The 21,971-nt window shown below is 33.9% G+C and overlaps 1 protein-coding gene and 1 non-coding gene across 7 annotated transcripts; one reads left to right on the top strand and one right to left on the bottom strand.

Moving 5' to 3' along the window:
- Nucleotides 1-345: 345 nt before the first annotated feature.
- On the bottom strand, nt 346-18,391 carry LOC127857038 (uncharacterized). Of its 6 annotated transcripts, none has more exons than XM_052393318.1 (12): nt 18,242-18,391; nt 12,185-12,230; nt 11,660-12,025; nt 10,955-11,335; nt 10,603-10,725; nt 10,170-10,213; nt 9,874-9,918; nt 9,702-9,737; nt 9,110-9,196; nt 3,449-3,667; nt 2,872-3,013; nt 346-2,739 (listed from the first exon to the last, which is right to left on the bottom strand). In XM_052393318.1, the coding sequence occupies exons 2-12, from the start codon at nt 12,225-12,227 to the stop codon at nt 2,162-2,164; spliced, it is 2,064 nt and encodes a 687-aa protein (XP_052249278.1). In that variant the 5' UTR covers nt 12,228-12,230; nt 18,242-18,391; the 3' UTR covers nt 346-2,161. The 6 variants fall into 6 exon arrangements, with proteins under 6 accessions (XP_052249278.1, XP_052249280.1, XP_052249279.1 ...); XM_052393320.1 differs by having other exon boundaries at nt 18,273-18,359; XM_052393319.1 differs by lacking the exon at nt 18,242-18,391 and adding an exon at nt 17,596-17,839.
- Trnat-ugu (transfer RNA threonine (anticodon UGU)) lies at nt 8,233-8,306 on the top strand. The gene has a single exon. It is a non-coding gene; the product is annotated as a tRNA-Thr (tRNA).
- Nucleotides 18,392-21,971: the final 3,580 nt, after the last annotated feature.

Here is a 21,971-nt window from a genome sequence, read left to right as displayed (position 1 = left end):
CTTTTACATGTGATATGTTAACACATCCAAATATATAAGTGTTTGGAAAGGTATTTTGCAGAATAATTCACGCTCGGGAATACAAATGGGTATCAACATTCTTGAAAAAAATTCGCATATAGGAAGGGTAAAACGAGTATTCTTACTTTATTGTTATTTTACAAAAGTCTTGATGCTTGTATTTGGTATTTGTTCACTCGTCGTGTCAATTTGAAAAACGTTGCGCTAAAACATATAAAACAGTTTAAAGTGACAATATTATTAGAACCAGTCCTCGCGTTTGAATTTAATTGTAATTATATACACATATTGCATTGTGCTTTGTAATTATTGCATCCCAACTCCTTAGATAGATAGATTTATTTCGGAGATACCATACATACACACAATGAATTGAAACAACATGTACATAAAACAAATATGAAGTAAAAAACACTCATAATTGAAAAGTACATGCATAGAATGCACTATGGCATGCACACTAACGCCAATGATTACACAAAAAAGAGCAATATCCCATATTTCCATTGTGGTCCTTGTTGTTGGTGGCATGACAAAGAGAGGCACTAGTAATAAATGAATACTTAATACTATGTTAATAACAATAAATACATGAAATATAATACTAATCAATGAACATAACATTAATATCACACTGTAGCTTTGCAGACATGAACTATCACAGTATTACTGAGTATCACCTTAAAGCAGAAAACTCTAATGTATCAATTATGATCACCATATCACAGATTAAATTTGGATGGATTAAAAATTTAAAGGTTACTACAACAAACAAAAATTAAAAAGTCACAGTAAGTATGCATGTATTATAAATCCGAAATGATAAGACATTGGGTAAAGGAAAATGTAAAAATTTTAACAGCAAAGCATAGCAACTTAAGATAGATTAAACTACTCTATTTTATATGTTGTTTTATAGCAGATTTAAAACTGGACAATACTGTCATCTGGGTTTTAAAAGATGGTAGTTTATTCCACAATGTGCAACCCAAGTAACTGAAGGACTTCTTCCCATTTCCTTTAACCTTTGGTTCAAAGAAAGCGCCTTTATTACTTAATCTGGTATTATGGAAATGGACAGAATTCTGGGGAATAAACTGGTCTGACAAGTAATCAGGAGATAGACCATTTTTTATCTTAAAAACATGTGTGAGCATTATTTTCCCGACACGTTTGTCAACTGGCAACTATTGCAAAGAAGTATAATTTTCCGGGCTAATATGAATTCTAGAATCAAGATTGAGCACAAAACGGATAAATTTATTTTGGGTTACTTGAAGTTTATTCTTCCAAAACTGTGCAAGACCATTGCACCATTTAGAACAAGCATCGTCAAAATGACACTGGATTAAGGACATCACAAGACGTTTCTTGGTATGCTGGGTTAATACTTGCTTTTACGATATAAAAACTTTAACCTAGAGTTAGATTTTTTTACAACAGACTGAGCAATATTGACAAATGATAAATTCTGGTCAATACTGGCCCCAAGATACTTGACTGCGGTTGTAGGTTCTATAACTGTGTCATTACATATTATATTCAACGTGGGATTTGAACTTAGCTTATGTTTGGTACCAAAGAGAATTGATTCAGTTTTACCAAGGTGAAGAGATAACTTGTTGTCACGAATTATCGTCATTTGTGTATCGAATTTTTATTATCGAAGGAAATTATTATCAGTTGAATAAGTAAATATTAAATAATGATCATATACCTAAATACCAATAATTAAAATCAAGCTATTGTGAGAGAATCGAATACTGCAATTGACTTGTATTTAACTAATGCGACAATAACACATATCCAGTATATTACAGAAAAAAAACACATATACACATAATTAAAACGGGCTATTGTTTTGGAGCAGTGAATGCCTCACTCTTAATTCTGACTTAATCACAATTTACACCTTCAACTATCAAACATCAATCTCATACAATTGAAAATCAAATAAAATAGCAATACAAGTTAATACTACTTCAACTGAATTACAATTTGATTACTCAATTTTTAAATGCTAAACAGACCAACAGATTTGCAAATTTCCAAGCCACAAAAGATAAAGTTATGACAATCATCAGCTACTTTCTTCAACATCTTCAACATTCATTCCAGATTATCGATGTGCGTAGTATGCCTATATGCTATCAGACTGATTGAATGTATATTTTACAGTGTTGTGTCCATACAAAACGGCTCCTTTCAGAACTAACAATCCTGACTCTTGAGGAACAATCAGTTTTAGATTTGTAAATACATCCTGAAACATGTTTTGGACATATTCCGAACCGGCGAATCTTCCAACTAAAACCATAGATGTTACTTCACTTAAACTGATGTTATTCTGTAATACCTTTTTAATATGTGCAATAAAACTTGTTATTTTCTCATAAAACCATGCTTTGACTTTCGCTGTTTCAAATTCATGTTTTCCTGTCATGGATAGTGAATTCGGGAGCCTCACAACACACACATCTTGTAAAAATATATACTTTGATCCAGTGTTTTCTTCAATGTCGTTTAAAAGTTGTAAATAATCCCCAATGTGCTCTCTGCGTAATTTGTCTAAGTTTTCGGCTCCTAGCTCTCTGTCTAGGTTATCCATAAATTGCTGATCTACGTATGTACCGCGCCAAGCACCGCCGCTCGCTTGGTGTAGCACTTTGACTTCGCCTGCAGATAATACTTGACATGCTAATACACTTGCGGTCCCACCTGGTAAAGTAGTAAAGCAAAAGTCATTGATAAGAACAGGTGCCTTACATATAAGAATACAGCGTATATGAACCAATTCTGGACTTGAGACTCATGATACTTAATAAATAGTAATCAAACGCATTCTCTTACCTCCTATATTTACAACCAACCATTTAGACCCGGTCGTTTGTAAATCAATCACTGGCCTGTCTTTGGTGTTTGAACGTGTGCACCAAGTGGCTGCAGCCATCGAATCAACGACCACTGTTAGTCTTTCGTCATTGATTCCAGCCTTCAAATGAGATTAAAACAAATATAAAAGCGTTCGAATGTAAATAAACTTAGGCCCATTACTGATGAAGCATGAACAGTTGGTATTTTGCTTGCAATTGTTATATTGTATAATAAAAAAAACAGATTAACATTTTTAGACAATTAACCTGCCACGAACTTTCTATCGTTGTAAGACAGTTAAGCCACACGCGTGAAACGAAACGATTTATATGCAAATAGGTGTAGTTCCGATCGTACAGATTCGTAAACCAATGTGATATATAGGTTTATACAACGTTTACTCATTTTATTCACAAATTAAAGTTGTAAACAAAAACACACCTTATAAAACGGAAAGTTTTTTTCAATTTGGCAGCTTTGTAATCACGAGTTTATAGGATTTTCTAAAAATCTAGCTCATGCCAGAGTGAGGCTATTAAACGAGTTTACGCACCTGTAAAGCAGACTCTTTCATGAAGCGTTTTGCCTCAGCAGTCCAAATGGCAGGTACAGTTATAACGTACCGTATGTCGGTTTCACGCATTGTCGGTGATGAACGTTTTAAAGCTTTTAAGAGATGTCCGTGCAGATATTGTAGTGCATGTTTAAATACTTCAATCGCGGGATATGGATTGCCTTCCAGGTCATCAATTGTCGTTTTCAAGGAAAATTCCTGTCCAAATATATACCATTAACTTTTGAGCATTAAATGAAGAACAATTAGCTATAAACAATCGTTCAAACATGCATGTCATTATACTCAAGTTATGCGTAGAAAACGTAAGACACCTATGACCAAATATTACAAGGTTACATGTTCCGATTTGATAATGAACTTTGCGAAAACTGCCCACGATGTACTATCATCTGTTCATATCTATACGCAATATGTATGTGCATCAAGAGTTTGAAGACTTTAAATACATAATTGTAGCACAAACATCGCCTGTTTGCTTCATACAACCGTTACGAATTTCTTTCTTGTACATGTTTTTTTTTCTATTCTCTATTTAGCGTTTTCATTAACTACATAATCTGAATAAGTTCATGCCGTTTATTGATGAACGTCACTTTTTTAAGACTATACGAAAAGTTATTGGTTAAATCGCATAATGCTTGCTGCAGAATACACTTACTGAAAGTGATCTTATACACATATTTGATGACAAATAAATAATATGCAGATAGATGGTTGGATGCTGGTGTGTATATGGTATAACCATTTATTATGCAGTTACAAGTAAAACTTCATGTCCACCATATCTTCCTAATTGTTGATTTCTATATGCCCTCAGTGTGTATTTAAATATTTACAAAAATAATAGCATTTAGCTAAACTGATATATAATGTTTTTATCCTCATAATGATTTGTTTTTGTTATTTGTAATGATGTGTGCAATATTAATATTACTAAAACATCTTGGAAACCACACGAGTTGTCAAAGTTTTTTTAACTTAACGTGAGGATATCAATCTTTTCATTGTAAATATGTCAGTGTCTTTGGATGTGTTCTTTAGTCGTTGCAGTATAAACAAGTGGTTACACCGATTCTGATTGGCCTTTGCGTATCGAATTTGTGAGCTTAAAAATATGAACCGTTTAATATTTAAAATGTTTAAAGAGACGTGTCAACATTTTGCGAAATTGCAATACCAGTCCTATTAAACTTTGCACAGATTCAAAAAGATAAATACAAATTATTTAATAAACAATTGCCTAGGCCTATTGTAAGGAATGTTAATAATCTTCTTATTTGGCATTCTAGCTTGCAAGTTTGTTGTAGCTACCATAAAATCTCTTATAATATATTTTTCCTCCGTTGATGTAGAAACGGTTGTGCATTATGTGCTATTTTATTACATTATTCGTATATTTCAATAGTCTGTATATTTTACGATTGTCAACCGTGTACGAACATCAATTTGCTATTTTAATTAATACCATTCTCTTCTCTGTATGCCGTTTAACATATCATTATAATTCACATGATACGATTTGTTCCAAACAGTATCATGTAATCATTATTTTTACATGAAATAGAAACCTATACATTGACACTCTGATTGAACTTCATTTTTTAAAACCTAAGTAGGGTATTTTTTTCAGTTTCACATGATCTGTTATCTGGTTGAACCCTTATTGTGGTAATGATCCGTTTGTTTAGTAGTGATAAGTGTTTCTATTTGTATGCACTAAGAAATGATAAAAGTTTAACAAATGTTACACTCAAATGTGACTGTTGCAGATTTTATATGAAACTACGCAATTGTGAAACAAGTTTATTAGTTACGGGATTCTTTTTTATACGTTAATTATATTATTATTTTTTATAAAACTACAGAAACTGTGAACGTTTGTTTGTAATCAATAAAGTTGTTGATTGTTTTAATACAACTAAGCAATAAATGCAACCACTCATTCTGGCAGTACTTCAAAGTTCCCAGTACAGTAGCCGGTAGCTATATAACTTAAGAATCATCTCAGCATGTTTGTTATGCACATTGTAGGGTACCGATTTTTTTTTCTTGTTGTCGATGTTTTAGCTGTTTTTTCGTTGTTTGTAGGACTAGGTTCAAATAAAGAAGGGTTACATTGAAGAAAAGTGACACAAACATTGTTTTTTTTATGGATTAACATCAATCAAGAAATAAAAGTTGTGTAAGCTTTTCATCAATTATATGGAAAGCCGGATAATGATGTGGTGGCGCTCAGATTTTGCTTCCAAGGTTCCTCGCTTTGAGTCCCGGGGTTTCAAAATGCTTATTGTTGAATTTCTTGCTAATAAAACGATGCCAAATAGTATATATAGGTATTTAAATGCATGTTATGGCTATGTTATACTACAAAATAAACGTGAACAAGTTTATTTTGGCTTTAAGTAATAAGAGAGGTGGAACTCATAATCAAAATCCTCAATATATTAACATGTTTGCAATTTGAAAAGCAGTCTTTAAATTTGTATACATGTATTAATTTACTGTGATTTATGGAATTATTATTTATGCATTGATCTACTTTTATTCATCGTGATATTTTGAGAGTTGGAGCGATTGTGTGATTATTCGCATTTGTGTATGTCTTATGATTTTCTGCGCTTAATCTTACGTTGTAATTAAGCAATGCCATTTTAAACCGTCTGAACAATCTCCAGCCATGGTGATTGTTTGTATTCACAAGAGAAGCAAAGTGTTGTTCTGCATCATATCCAAATGATCGAAATGCTCCTTTGTTGTCTAGAAGAACAATTGTCCGAGTTTTATGTGCTATTGAAGGTGATGAGCCACCACCTAACCAGTTGTCGTTGATAACCACGTTGTTTTAATCGTCGGTGAACGAAAAGGCATACCCGCTGTATGCTGTACCAAGTTCAATTGCAGCAACAACTCCAACACTTGGTATGGGGTCTATGTGCTGCGTATAACATAAATGATAACATAAACTAATAAATAAACACGTACTGTTAAATGATATATGTTAGATTATAAATGTTACATTAATACTAACAATATACGATGGCTCTTATGGGTTAAACCAACAATACCAGTTGTAACATGCCAAAAACACCTCTTGACCGTGTTGTTTCAGATAAGATACTGAAAATTGTTCTATTATGTTGATCTATACAAATTATTTAATACATGAAGCGTTGACCGTTTAGACCACAGGGGCATTATTTGAACAACTTTGAACATGATCACCATTAACTGTTACGCATCAAATAGTGAACCTCTTAATTTTGTGTTTTCAGAGTAGATTTTAACAAGTTAAACAATGCTTATAGGATCATATAAATGCTGTGGGATAAACGTCTATATTAATCATGTGGTCCTTGAGGCATGGCCAGTTGTTATTCAAGAAGCATGATTTGTACCAACTGTGTAGAGGACAGCAATAAACGATGTTACCCACTAAATATTAAACCGCCGACTATTGCGGTTATAGAGAAGAATTTGTTTACTATATTCAAACTGTATTAATCATGTAACATTTAAGGCTTCGCTCCTTTTGACACGCGGGAACGGACTTAGCACGATATTTATGTCAAATGTTACAGAAATATGAAAGCTTGGGGACATTTTGTATCAGACAGAATGTTCATTTTATTCCCTATATAACACAAACAAATGTACCGTCTTTTTAGAGGACAACTCTAACATGTTACATATTCCTGACAAAATATTAAATCTCTGACCATTGCGGCTTCAGGCAAGAATATTGTTTTTCTCATGTATTGACTACATACTATATCAACCATGCGATACCACTGGCAGAGCAATTTTAACCCCAGGGGCATGTTTTTTTTAGCGGTTTCAGAGAAGAAGATTTTGAATATGTCTATAAGGTTTAGAAAGTATGTGACATCTGGAGCGTAGCCAGTTTTTACCCCGGTGACATGATTTCAACAAACTTAGTAGAGAACCACTAGATGATGTTACACACCATATATTAAAGCACCGACCCTGCGGTTTTAGAGACAATGATGTTTAATATTTTAATTTTTAATCTATTTAAAACTCTTGTGACAAATGTGTACCGCGGGCCTGAACGAATTAAACAATTGTCGACGAGGGACAACGAAGCAACATCCGCCATACAGTATGGGAAGCGTCATACCTTGATATTTTGATACACACCCAGAAATTAACACGGTAATCTATATAATTGGCGGCGCCAATGTGAGCTCTTTCCACGTGTTGAAAGTTTTTCATACGCCATATTGAGAGGTACATTAACATCATTGCATTGTTTACATGAAGCATATTTATTGTTTAGAAATCAATACTTTCTGCAAGCTTTATTCAAACATCTTATTTGTGAATGCGCTAAAGGTCGTGCTTAGTTCTTTAAAGGGACCGTTTCACGTTTTGGTTATTTGACAAAATCAAAAACAATTGTTTCAGATTCGCAAATATTGATTGTAGTTATGATAATTTGGAGGAAACAGTTATAATGAACATTTACCATATCCATTATATGCATTTTTTGACGATTAAGCAAACTGAAAAGTATAAAGCGAATAGCAATTTTTATGGCATTTCATGCAATTTATTTTTCTCATTTAATTAATTTACGATTCTGTATGGTTAATGTGCATAATGGCTGTCTGTTATACAATTGAAATGTCGGTGTGGTGAGCGATTGAAATGTCGATGAAGTGTTTTTAGACACTTTTAAAGCGTATTTTTTATTTTGTCACGGTCTGAACTTGGTCACTTTAGGGGAAAAGGTGTGTGGCGGCCCGGTTAGCTCAGTCGGGAGAGCACTCGCCCTGTTAGCGAGGTGTCCAGGGTTCGAGTCCCGGACTGGCCGCACACTTTTCTCAACATATGACATTTGGCGCCCAACGGGGGACTGTGACGTTACCTGGGTATACTCCTACTGAGGCCCATGGTTAATTATATATCACCCCGAATCCCTGTATTCGAGGACGAATACATATTCAAGTGGGGGGTGTATGTCACGGTCTAAACTTCGCCACGTTAGGGGAGAAGTTGTGTGGCGGCCCGGTTAGCTCATTCGGGAGAGCACTCGCCCTGTTAGCGAGGTGTCCCGGGTACAAGTCCTGGACTGGTTGCACACTTTTCCTAACCTATGACAATTTCACGTCGCTTTCTATTTCTCATATGAAATACATGTATTTTCAAAATAAAAAAAAAAGTTTTATACTGAAGCGAAATATATATTGTATCATCATTTGCAGAAACCGGGAGTAAATAAGAGCAGCATATGGCGTTTCTGATTTTAATATAATGTTTTGGGTACAACGTTTGAATCACTTGTACTTCAAACATTCAAATTTGCATCCGTTTCTGAGATGTCACCAATGTTTTATATTGATGTGAAAACTGTGTATCTGAATATGGTAGTCATGTATGATAACTGAATTCGTTTGTTTGTAAAACATATATTAGTGACGTTGATAATTAAACAACATGACGTGTAAAAGAAAACTTATTTTGCCGTTATTTACTTCAAATATGACGAATAACACCAGACAAGTGTCAGTGTCATGTATGACAAAACGACGTGCAAACTTTCGAAATCGCTATTATATTACATTCCAACATAATGCAGACTGACACAATGCAAACTTTTAATGATAAGAGACTTACATTTTGGTCCAAGTCAGCATGTTTCGAACTTTGATATAGACTGTCGCCATTTGATGTATTGCCAGCATAGCCCAGTAATGGCGTGGACTAAAATATCGATACATTTACAAAAACATTATATTGCCTTACAAATAAACAAATACAATATTTTTTAACAAATATATGTATCTTAGTGTGAACCGTAGTAACAATTTACTTATGTGCATCGTTTTTTGTAGTTTCATGTAAGGAGAAGCGGAATATAGAAATTATTGGATGAAATGAAATGTGAGCATTCTGTTTTATGAATACCTTATGTCTATGTCTGTTGTTTATTGATAAAATCTTTTCTGTCGTTATTTAGAGGATGTATATAACTCATTGAATTTATCGCGCTCTAAAATGATGTGAAATTGTTTCAACTTATTTTAACCTTGACGCTCAAATTTCAAATTAAATGATAGATAATGGTATGATAAATTATCTCCAGGATTCTTGTCAATAGGGCAGCAATTAACGTTATATAAAGGAAGGTATTACACTGGAAGCTGTTGAGATACATGTGGAATAAACGATACGTTATTGTGGGTCAGTAGAAATATGCCTTATATACGTGTGTTGCTGTTGTTGCTGCTTCTTTCTTTGATCTCTGTAATAAAGCATCACGCAAGAAAAGTGATATAAATATCACTCTAATACATTCTGTATTAAAAAGTGAATGTTTTTGGTTTAATGTACTATATAGATACCGAACAAGATAAAACGTACATGTAAATAGTACTTACATTATGTTCGTCTTCTTCATTCGGATGTGTTACTATGGCGTTTGACTTGGTTGGTATGAACAATAAAGATACAAATGTATAAACATAAACACAGATGATCAAACAAAGCCCTTAAGCTACAACATTAAATATGATTTTAACTATTGAACCGTAATTTGTGTACCGAATACGTTTATGAAATTACGCAAAAATGATAATAAATTAAACAGAAAAATGTATCATGATGACAACGCCTCTCGAAACAAACATATATAGTTAGTCATCTTTAATACAAAACGCAACTAAAGAGATAGTACCATTTCCAAATTGTCCCTGTCATTAGAAGCAGCGCAGGAGAAAGCTGAAAAATAGAATGTAGCGTATATAAAAGGGTCCATACAAAAAAATCAAGTTGCATACGCAGGAAAATCATTCTTATCACCACGACTGAGGGGTCATTTATTCGAGGAAAGTGACTAATTGCCATACATTTAGACACAAAACAAAAACACGGGACAAAAACAAACACTAGGGTCACCGCCTTGGAAAGTTCATGACAATTATATAGCATTGGGGCTTCAAAATGTGTTTGAACACTTTGTTATATAAAAACGTACATATAAATTGCTTTATACATATATGTTTACGTCTTTACATTAAGCAGTCATCAGTACATAGTAGAGATTGTCAATGTAGATTGTATGACTTTCTAAATAATACGCACAGAAGATTTAAGAAACGTGAAAGTACCTTTCGTGTTTAACCAAACAATGACGCAAACGATTCCAATCATGACCAGGGCAGCAATAATAGGAAGTACAATTTTCAATATTGTTGAAGAATTATTTGTTGCTCCTTGATCCAACTGAATTTCTAAAATATTAGTTGTACACTGTTATAATACTTCTTACTAGTAAACGATAATGATAGATTTTAAACATTTTATTCGAAATTTTGCGGAAAAACAATAAACGGTGTATGATCGTGAATTGAGCATGGCATATATAGTATGAATTTGTACTTTATAGCGCATTATATAATAATATGTTAATAATAAGTTAGCACAAACAAAGCGCTTGCAAATAACTTAAATACTATGTACCTGTATTATTCTCGGCCAATACAGTTACATTATATGTGATAATCGCTGCATCCATAATGTGTGCCATAACGTCAATACTGATATAGATGATTGGGTTGTATGTTTCACGACAGATATATGTTCCAAATGATTCGTTCAGACTGTTTATATGCAAAACTCCTCCAATGCCTGTGTAAGAAAGATTGTATTTGTTATGTAAACTTGGTTTCAACATAGTGCATGTTTTCTTTGTTAAGTCACATTCTGCAATAATTGTTACTGTGGCGTTTGCTTTATTGCTGATGAATTGAAACGTAATATCGACATTGGAGGAGCATTCTATGGATTTATCCTTCAATACGCCTAACTTGATATGCCCAAATTTTTCCGGAAGACGTGGCTCTGAAAATAAATAAAGACAATTGGAAAAATCACCGAACGTATGTGTGTTTTAACTTCGGCCAGCATTATAATATCAAGTTAAATATTCATGTATTCGTCATATGTTCGATATACACGATGTGAAAATTGACGTTAGCGCAATAAGTATGTCAAACTTGGTCGCTCTCAAATTTAATTTAATAAAAATCTTTATACTTACACTGTACAGGTCTACAGTTTGAGCCAATAATATATTTTGTACAGCGTAATTAATTACGTGAAGATCTGACAAACAAAACGCCACTGAATGCCTTTCATGTTTTATACTAATACTAATGTACTTACTAGTAGTTTTGGTTGGATCACTATACATTCCCGTTTCGTCTGTATATTGCGATTGTGAAATGTTTGTGCTTAATAAATTCAAAGGATTGTACGTTTCATAGCATTGATAAGTTCCAATGGTTTCTTTGTCTAGATCTCTAATTACCAGGATACCACCACGTCCAGTGTAAGAAATAGTATATACATGTGTATTAGTAGTTGTCAATAACGCACATTCTTTTTTGTTAAAATCACATTCTGCAATCGTTAGAAACTTCTTTAACACGTTGCTATAAAATTTGAATGAAAGATCGGAGTTTGAGGCACACTCAATTGACGTTTCCTTTCTTTTAACGACCTGGATGTTTCCGGAAAAAGGAGTACATCCTGAAATAGTAAGACACACATATGATTTACTCTACTTCAGTAAGTAAATGTCATAAGTGTTTAGATGTGTTTATATATTCATTTAAAAAAGAAACATTGTAACCAATATTACAAACACTTTCCGAGCAGTTTGATCAGTTTGATATGTATGTGGTTTACCTAATGTAAAGAACGTCACGAATCCGAAGAACACGGTCCCCATATTCTGAAAATGTATTAAACAATTTTATTGTTTTTTAACTCGGGTTGTGTAGCCAAAAAATGTTTAGTAATCTTAAGTATTGATTATTTGTGTTCACTTTTTTGACATGACGATATATTTATCCTTTTCACATTACATGTTTTTTCGAAAACTGAAATGAATAAGCTTTCCGAACGAATGTCGGTCTCTTTGAAATTGCTAATTAGTATGACCCATCATAACTGCAATAACACAATACGTAAGTAACATTATTGTATATGTATATTTGAAAACAATTGAGTGAAAATATGTTGGCATTCGTACAACTATGATCATCGCGAACTTAAGTTGATAAAACCAAAATTTTGGGCTACAAACTATATAAAAAATGTGCATGAAAATATAGAAAAACACACTAAACGCTTTTAATCAGTAGATGAATGTAGCTCCTTACAAACGAATCTTGAACACAGTTCCGCTAACCAAAATGTTCACGACTTATCTGTAATAATTAAACGAATACACTGTTTGGCAATCTGCATTGTATTAAACGTTTTACGGCACTGAAACCAAAATCAATGAGGAGATTTAAATAATGGTTGACTAATTTTCCCCATTTATTTGTTTTACAATTAAAACCTTGACTTACTTTGCAATGATTATATGTGTTACCATTGCCATTTTACAAAAAAGCCAGTAAATATTATATTTTATAGAAAATGAACATACTATAAACAAGTTAATACTCTGAATGTACTTAACTTTGAACTATTGCTCGCTTTCGATAAGGTATATGCCTGTTTCTTTTTAAACATGAAAATCATGGTCTTATTTCTCAAAATCTCTAAAGCTATAAGCTCTGGTTGTATTTCCATTAATATTTTTGAAACCAAAGTTGATCTTTAAATGAGTGTCTCTTTTAATGCAACGTTATTATGACCTTCTAGTAACCGTGAATCAATTTGATCCGTGTTTGTTGCTTAAAGAACAAATCAAGCGCAAAGTATGCGCATTGAACAGGCAGGTACTGTTTCAGTTGAAGGGGAAACGGAAAGGCCAAATAACTAGATTTCTACTTGTAAATTATATTTTATTAACGCAAGTTCACTTTATGAATTCTCATATTAAAATGTTAACCAAAAGAATATATTTGATAGAAGACCGTATATTCGCTGAATACGTACTGTTCAAAATATAAGATTTCTTCTGTTCCAAACATTAGCTACTTACTTTTCCAAACATCAGCTACCTACTGTTCCATACATAATATACCTACTGTTCCAAACATTCTATACCTAATGTTCCAAGCAGTATATACCTACTGTTCCAAATATTATATACCTATTGTTCCAAACATATATACCTACTGTTCCAAACATTATATACCTATTGTTCCAAACATTATATACCTACTGTTCCAAACATGAGCTACCTTCTGTTCCAAACATTATATACCTACGGTTCCAAACATAAGCTATCAACTGTTCAAAACATAATATACCTATTGTTCCAAACATATATACCTACTGTTCCAAACATGATATACCTTCTGTTCCAAACATTATATACCTACTGTTCCAAACATCAGCTACCAAATGTTCCAAACATTATATACATACGGTTCCAAACGTAAGCTACCAACTGTTCAAAATATGATATACCTACTGTTCTAGACATTATATACCTACTATTTCAAACATTATATACCAACTGTTCCAAACAATATATACCTACTGTTCCAAACAATGAATACCTACTTTTCTAAACATTATATACCTACTGTTCCAAACAGTATATACCTACTGTTCCAAACATCAGCTATAAAGATGTTTCCACCGAGGTTTAACTTAGATGTATTTTAAAAACCTAGCTATCTATTCTTATGGCATCATTATAAGATCGTCCCATTCCCAGACCAATTTTAATTCACCGTGCCGCATCCTCAGAGAGGAATTTCTAAACCACACGTGTACGTATTGGCCGTAACAGACCGTAAACACACTTAATAAATTCTCACCTACAAAAACGTTCGGATAAATATTGTTTAAATAGGAAACAATACGGATCAGAACGTTCTAATACGGTTAAGAAAGAATGTTATCATTGAGTCTTCGATCCGTGGACACAATTTAATCATGTCACTGAGCTATTAGTACAACTGTTGTATGGAATGCTATGGACCAATGCAGACTGCCACGAACTCTTGCCGATCCTTAGCAATCATCCGGTGACAATTCATGTGAACATGTGATCTGGAAATCAATATAAATATGAAACGAAAGTACACAACTTATTGTCTTAGGATTAAGAAATACACTTTAATTAATAACTTTATCAATCTGCACACGAATAAATATCTAAAAAAATGAAATACAAAAGTTAAAGTTACTTCTACGCAAACCGCATTGGAAGAGCCACTTTATCTTATTAAATTGTTAAGTGGATGGATGCACACGCGGGCTTACGGGGGTTTGTAATGTTGAAGATTTGTTCGGCTAAACGACTATTGTGACCTGAGTGATTATTCGATGTGCTTAACAGAAATATATATTTATTTGCCAAATGCAATTAATTCTTCAACATTAATATCAACGTATTACATGCATATGTTATGCTTATTAACGTTAAAAGGTTATATTGTAATAGATACAGTAAGGCCGGCTAGCTCAGATGCCCGAATGCTTGACTAGAAATCCGATGATCACGAGTTCTATCACAGGCCAGTTAATTGAATGTGTGTGCTTATAGGTGGGTTCCCACTGCCGATCCGATCAACTTGATCATCCCAATCACCGAAATTTACCGACCAAACCCGACCAAGCTCGACTAGAAAGGGTATACACGCCTTCTTCTCGACCTCTTGTCGATAACACACGACCCCCACACGACTCATTCACGACGCCCACTCAACCATCTTTCCGATTACCGCTCGATCATCTCGACCTATACGCGAGCCCTATACGAACTCAGCTCGACCAAGTGGACCTCAGCTCGATCGCCATAAGATCTTCACACGACCAGATCGTGATGATCGTACTACAGTCGTACAAAGCGATCTAAAATAACTCGGGTAGAGGTCGAGCGGATCGGGTACAGAGCTCGTGTATGGTCGAATAGCAATCGGGAAGTGATCGTGTACGGTCGAGTAGCCGTCGGGTAGCAGTCTAGTAAATCTGTACATCAAATCGAATATAGGTTGAGTGGATCGTGTTGCAATCTAAAATAACTTGGGTAGAGGTCGAGCGGATCGGGTACAGATCGTGTAAAAGATGTCAATCCGATCGCCACAAGATTGCTTCACGATCAACTCGATCTTCTACTCGAATAATACACGACCACTTCCCGAGCGCTTCTCGATCCGTTTCCTACAGGTCAAAAAATATCGGGTAGGAAGCCCGATCAATGCCGACCTACCCGACCGCACACGACCACGCATGCCAACCGAACCAGACCAGTACCCGACCGCTTGGTCGGGCTTGATCGAGTTGATCTGATCGGCAGTGGGAACCCAGCTTATTAGTCAAAGACCATTCTCCCCCTAACTGTTAGTCAAGTCGGGCAGTCGTTTGATACTGGCATACGTTTATGCTTTTAGAACTTGACAATCTAGACCAGGACAAGTGTGAGTTAGTTAACTGACCTCATTGATATGACTGAAAAATTGTTGTTAATGCGAAAAAAATCAAAAACAAAACTAATTAGTACACGTTATTTTATGTTATATAAAGCATTAATACAAAAACATACACACATATTTAACAGTGTGTCTGTTTTACATGTCATATATCAAAATATAATCTGGCTTGCTTACTTTGTACAAAATTAAAACAATATATAAAAATAAAATTCATAATTGACAATAAATTATAAGTGAAGGCCACTCCAAATTGATTTGTTGGTCGTCGGATTTGCCGCACCTATTTTTTCAAAATGGAATAAAAATTTACCGCTCGCACTCATTTTTGTGTCCTTCTGTAACCATAGCGCATGTGTTTTTTTTTTAATTTGTGAAAAAAACGCAATCTCGCAGAAACGATTTCGACACTGAATACGAATGTCAAATATAGTGCTGTCGTGACCGTTTTTACAAATTGCGGTGAAAAGTTGCTGCAGCCAACCCTTATAAATATAAACACATCTGCTACGTTCTTTGACTTACTTGAATATGTTTGTTCACGTTCGAACATGCAACTATCAGCAGATACCGTTGAAGCATGTTCAATGTCAAACAACAGCGGGAAACATGACGTAAGAATTTTTATGCATTTTTCTTCATTAAATGGGCATATGGAGGTATTTCCCTATATGTAAAATACTTAAGATTTTTATTTATCTATATAAAATGTCCTTTTTATGTTATATGTCCATTGCTATCGTGGAAGGAAACTTAATGCACTAGGCTGTGAATTAGGCACTAGGCTAAGTGCCATGAAGTTCATACATAATATATAAACCAGCAGGTAAATCTCTCAACTGTTAATTTCATGACTTACTGCTATGAATAGCAGATTAAAATGTAACCACCTTAATAGTTTGATAGTGTGTTGCATAAACACTTATCACATTTTCTCCTTATCAACTGTAACTTTTGGAAGTATACAAAGATGAAGCTTAGACTTGTGTTCTACATTTTAAAGTTTAAGTGCTGAAACATAATTTTAGTGCATTTTTTTTGAAAAACATGTAACTCATAGATATATTATTGCTCGTTTGTACAAAGATTCTTCTCTTTGTGTAAGAATTTATTTGAATGTAAAATATAGCTGTTTAAATCTGTATCTCTTGTTAATGCAATATTTTTCTATCGAAACGTGACTTTTTTATGCTTCGCTCTTCGCTCGCTCGAGAATTTTCCTGTTTTCAAAAAAATATTTTTTTTTATCTCGCTTCTTCAACTTAAAAAAACAACAACCGTAGACCAACAAATCAATTTGGAATGGCCTAACCTATATCGAAGTTTGGCCTGCATGAAGTGTTTATATATAGCATATAGCTGGGAATTTCCTCCTTTGAATTGATTTGTATACCTATATTTTAACAATTAAACATACCAATCTTGATCGGCTAACTTAATAACAAATATACTGAATGAAAAAACATATTAATAATTAACTAAAACCAATGTTATCATGTAGATAGTGTTTATATTGCAAATGGTTGGGAAATTCCTACTTTCGATTTATGTGTATAATTTCTTTTAAACAATTATTCAGCAAGTACTGCTATAAATGCTGCCAAAACATCATAAACGGTGTAAACAAAGTTGAACAATCCATCAAACCCGTATTTTTGGAATATAAGTATTAAGTCCGATTCAAGGCAAAACGATACGCAGAAATACACATAAAAAAACACAACAGCAAACGCAAATGCCTCTAAACTCACTTACTTTATTTATTTACGATCTAAGTCTATCAACGCCGACAAAACTAAATTCACAAAAACAAATAAATATATATATATAAGAATCTCACATTTCTTTCCAATGCTTTTACAAAATTTGCTGTTTGTCTTAGGAAAGCATTGTTTTAACTGAACTGTCCTTGCTAACTGTCAAGGCCGTTTTGCTAATGATATATGTATAGACAGACATTCAACTTCACGTTAATGCTATTTTAAGACAACCTTGAAAAACTCGTAAACAGTCCATTATGCACCTAAAAATCGAAAGTACCCAATAAAGCTTTTATAACATTATATAAGTTTAATGTAAACGATAAAACCTAAGCCATATTATACAAAAATAGGCATATAATAACAAGAATTTAAATTATGCACTCGCAACAACGCATCCTGCACCCCGGAGTAAAATCCGGTTTTGACAGTTTTGAAAATCGACAAATTTGTTGACTAACAGTAAGCAGTTGAAAATATTCATTAACAGTTAAATACATACACATCGCTGTTTTGAAATTACAAATAGATATATACATATGAATTTATAATCATAGATACACGATGGTTAAGTAAGTTGAAATAAACATTCAATATATACACAATAATTAGTCATTTATAAGCAAGTGATAGGCATTTACCTGAATCGAATAATTACTTAAATTCTCTCACATAAAATCGTTCGCCATGCGAGTCAAAATATTCCTGCAAGATATAGGCATGATTAAAATTATTAAAATAAATAAAATTAATTGAAAACTCTACATCATATGCGGTTTATTAAAACATTACGTAATACTACTATTAATAGCATTGTTTGGAAATCCCAGTTCTAAATTTGAACGATGACATTCTTCTTGTTGAAGCCGAAGCGGGAATCCCATTTCGCGTGCTTGCGTTTTAATATTAATTAACAACAAAAGTAGAGCATGAATATTAAGAAGATGCGTACGAAAATAAACTTGTGTAGATAAATGCATTTATGCTTGATTTATAATGACCCGATTTAAATGTTGTTTCGTTAAATTAAAAAAAAATTGTTTAACAAAAAAAATACTTGTCACTATTCGGCACGCAGCGCATCTGTACAATGTACATGTATCTACTATTTATAAATATTCGTAAAAGCTATTCAGGTTCGATTGGTCATTGTCGGCTCGGGTATTATTTAAATGTACCCCGTGTACCCTTTAAGTATACCGAAGTGTACCCCGAGTACAGAAAATGCACGTTGCTACCCAAGGAGCGCACTTTGATTTAAACAATACGTTGTTTCCATGTTTCACTGTCTATAGATTTTATATTGTTAAACTTATGTTTAATTTTTTATTTATTCACAGCAGTTAGTAAGAACAAAGGCTTATTTGCACTATACTATATATTGATATCACTCGTGCCATTGCCGTACATTCTATCATATAGGCATGTCCAACTTAACATAAGCATAATAAAGCCAATAGATCAAAACATCATCACAAATTAAGGATAAATTTATAAGTGATTATTTAATAAAGAGGATTTGTGACCACCCATAATTGAACAGCATAACCGGATCATACACCAAAACATTTTTACGTAACTAGCTAGTATTACAACTAAAAGTTAAACATATTTAAATAATTATTATTGCATAAACTCTATCTATAATGCCCTCTGGCGGGGTGCAGAAACTTGGCAAAAGGAGAACTTGAATTGGAGAAATCGTGTATTAACAATGCGATTCACGTGCCGTTCAAGCCCTGTTATGTGTTGTTCATATCCATAAACTGGTCCACGCGCAGTTACTTCCCTTTTTGTTAATAACTCAAGCCTTCGACGATTTTCCAAGCATAAATGGGGAACTGACTAAGCACCAGTTTCCTCATGCATGCAGGGATAAAGGCAATGAATATTTCAATCCACTTTTCAAATTATACCATCTGCACTCTCTTGACAACAGCTTTATTGTATTTGGCAACGTCAATGAAGTTAAGGTTATTAACTCAATACTTTCAAAAGACTATGCTGTAAACGTAAGTGTTTATGTACCTTCAACGTTCCTGCTGTATGCTTGAAATACTTCAGTGACAATATGTTGGCAGTATTAATGTTAAGAAAATTTAGTTGGAACGAAATAAGACCTGTACGAAAGAAACATCTATGAAAACAATGACTTATTCTGACGATATATTTATCCGTCACGACCAGTAAATTCCAAAAGAATTCCTCATTTCTTACTTTGCGCGGCTGCATTTCAACTTTGCATTAATCCACTCAGTAAACACGTTTTAATTCCAAAACTGCATATCCGAAGGTTAAGCCTCGTCATTTCTGATGATGACCGAGTGAGACATATGTAAAACACAACCTTGAACTATATGACGTCATATGAAATTATCGAATTATTTTGTCAAAGTCGAATGAACAAGACATATTGTTTTCAATGTTATTTTAATTTATTTTGGTATGTTTAATTCGTTTATGCAATAATAGCGAAAATACAAATTTTCTCGGACATGATCATCTGTTGGCGCTCTCAAAATCCGTTCCTGTCCTCGTGCTGCGCTCTCGGGCACGAACGGATTTTTCGAGCGCCCGCAGATGATCATGCCCTCGAAAACGTGTATTATCCCTATATTAAATAATAATATTTAAATTCTTGAGCCCTTTGATCTGCGTGTGACAACTTAAACACTGTTTTATGCCTCTCCTTTATTCGCGATAAATAACAATACTATCGGCGAGAAATGTTTCTAAGAATTGCATCAACGCTAGGGTTCGCCATATTGTGGAAGAATTAAGTGACTTATGGTGTATGTCCGTATTACAGAGCTTTACTTTTATGGTTGATTATCTTACGTCTAACGCGTTTTCGCAGATTTTTGTTGCTGGGCTCAAACTGGCTTAAATTCTAATGCAAAAATTAATATAAACTTTGTTTATCAGATAGGTGCTTTCGCTTTTTTGTGCGTTGTTGATAAGACAAAAAAAATCTTAAACATCATTTTTATTTGTATTTTTAATGTGATACTTCGCTCCTGTTAAACAAACATATTAAAAACATTTGGCCCAAGTTTGAAGGTCTTAAGTATGTAGGAAGACCTGTGCAATTCACAATAGACTGGTGACTCACTCAACAAATCCATGATAGCTGAACTAACATACTATTTCTATTATCTGTTTGGTGAATCGTTTATTGTGCAGTTGCTGTTACGCACGGAGATATATAATTGAACAACGGAACTTTTATGTAGCCTGATTAAACTCATTACAAGGTTAAACAATGTGTTTCCAAAGAATGTCGATATTTGAAGAAGAAAAAATGCTGTCAGTGTAAATGCCAAAATCCCTTGAAGTATTGTTTACACAAAACTTGTTATTCGGACCTTAACATTTAGTGGTACACAAAAACACGCACACGCGCACACGTTCACACACGTGCGCACGCGCACACGCACGCGCACACACACACACACACACACACACACACACACACACACACACACACACACACACACACACACACACACACACACACACACACACACACACACACACACACACACACACACACACACACACACACACACACACACACACACACTCACACACACACACACACACACACACACACACACACACACACACACACACACACACACACACACACACACACACACACACACACACACACACACTCACACACATAGATATTTATAGTTTTAAGTTATAATCAGCATAAAACACGGGAAAGACTAACTATAATTTCAATATATCTTCCTTCCCACATTTATTGTTTGAGACTTTTTGCCGGTTTAACCAAACAATAAAGAAAAATTAAGTATATATCCTTTTTTAAATTTCACTTCTCCTTAGTTTATATGCTTGCACTAGCGCTAGGCAATGTTCAATATGGCGAACGTGAACCGGGTGTTTGGAATGTGCGCAATCACTTTAATTTCGTCTATTATTGCACGTAAGTTCTACGTTTTCCTTATATCTGCATTATTAAACGTAAATAGATCAACTTATAATTAATAAATATGATATGTAAGTTATGAAATAAAATAATGGTGTAGTGAATAAAAACACGACTATGAATTTAAGTAATATTAAGTAACTGTAAAGCAATTTAGATAAGAATCTCACTCGTACTTGTAACTCGCTTTCTTACATACATTTGATTCGATTCACAGGACACAACAGCAATTACTATACGTTTCAGAGTCCGATAAACCGCTGATCCACCTTAGACTATTGTGCAGATCGACCATTGAAATAATGTGCAATATGAGTTATGGGAATTATGGAATTTGGACGTTTTACAAGACCCAAGATGGTTTTGATGACAAGCAAAATATTGTAAAAATTGTTTCCAGTGAACAGTGTCGT

The sequence above is a fragment of the Dreissena polymorpha genome, chromosome 14, assembly GCF_020536995.1.
Source record: "Dreissena polymorpha isolate Duluth1 chromosome 14, UMN_Dpol_1.0, whole genome shotgun sequence".
NCBI classification, from domain to species: Eukaryota; Metazoa; Mollusca; class Bivalvia; order Myida; family Dreissenidae; genus Dreissena; species Dreissena polymorpha.
This window is presented reverse-complemented; position numbering and strand designations above follow the sequence as displayed.

What these genes read in the sequence shown, in the direction of transcription:
- LOC127857038 (XM_052393316.1), bottom strand. An exon ending in TGATCCAACCAAAACTACTA is followed by an intron (nt 11,336 to 11,659) that starts GTAAGTACATTA and finishes ATTTATTTTCAG; the next exon opens with AGCCACGTCTTCCGGAAAAA. An exon ending in TGTTTGGTTAAACACGAAAG is followed by an intron (nt 10,214 to 10,602) that starts GTACTTTCACGT and finishes TCTATTTTTCAG; the next exon opens with CTTTCTCCTGCGCTGCTTCT.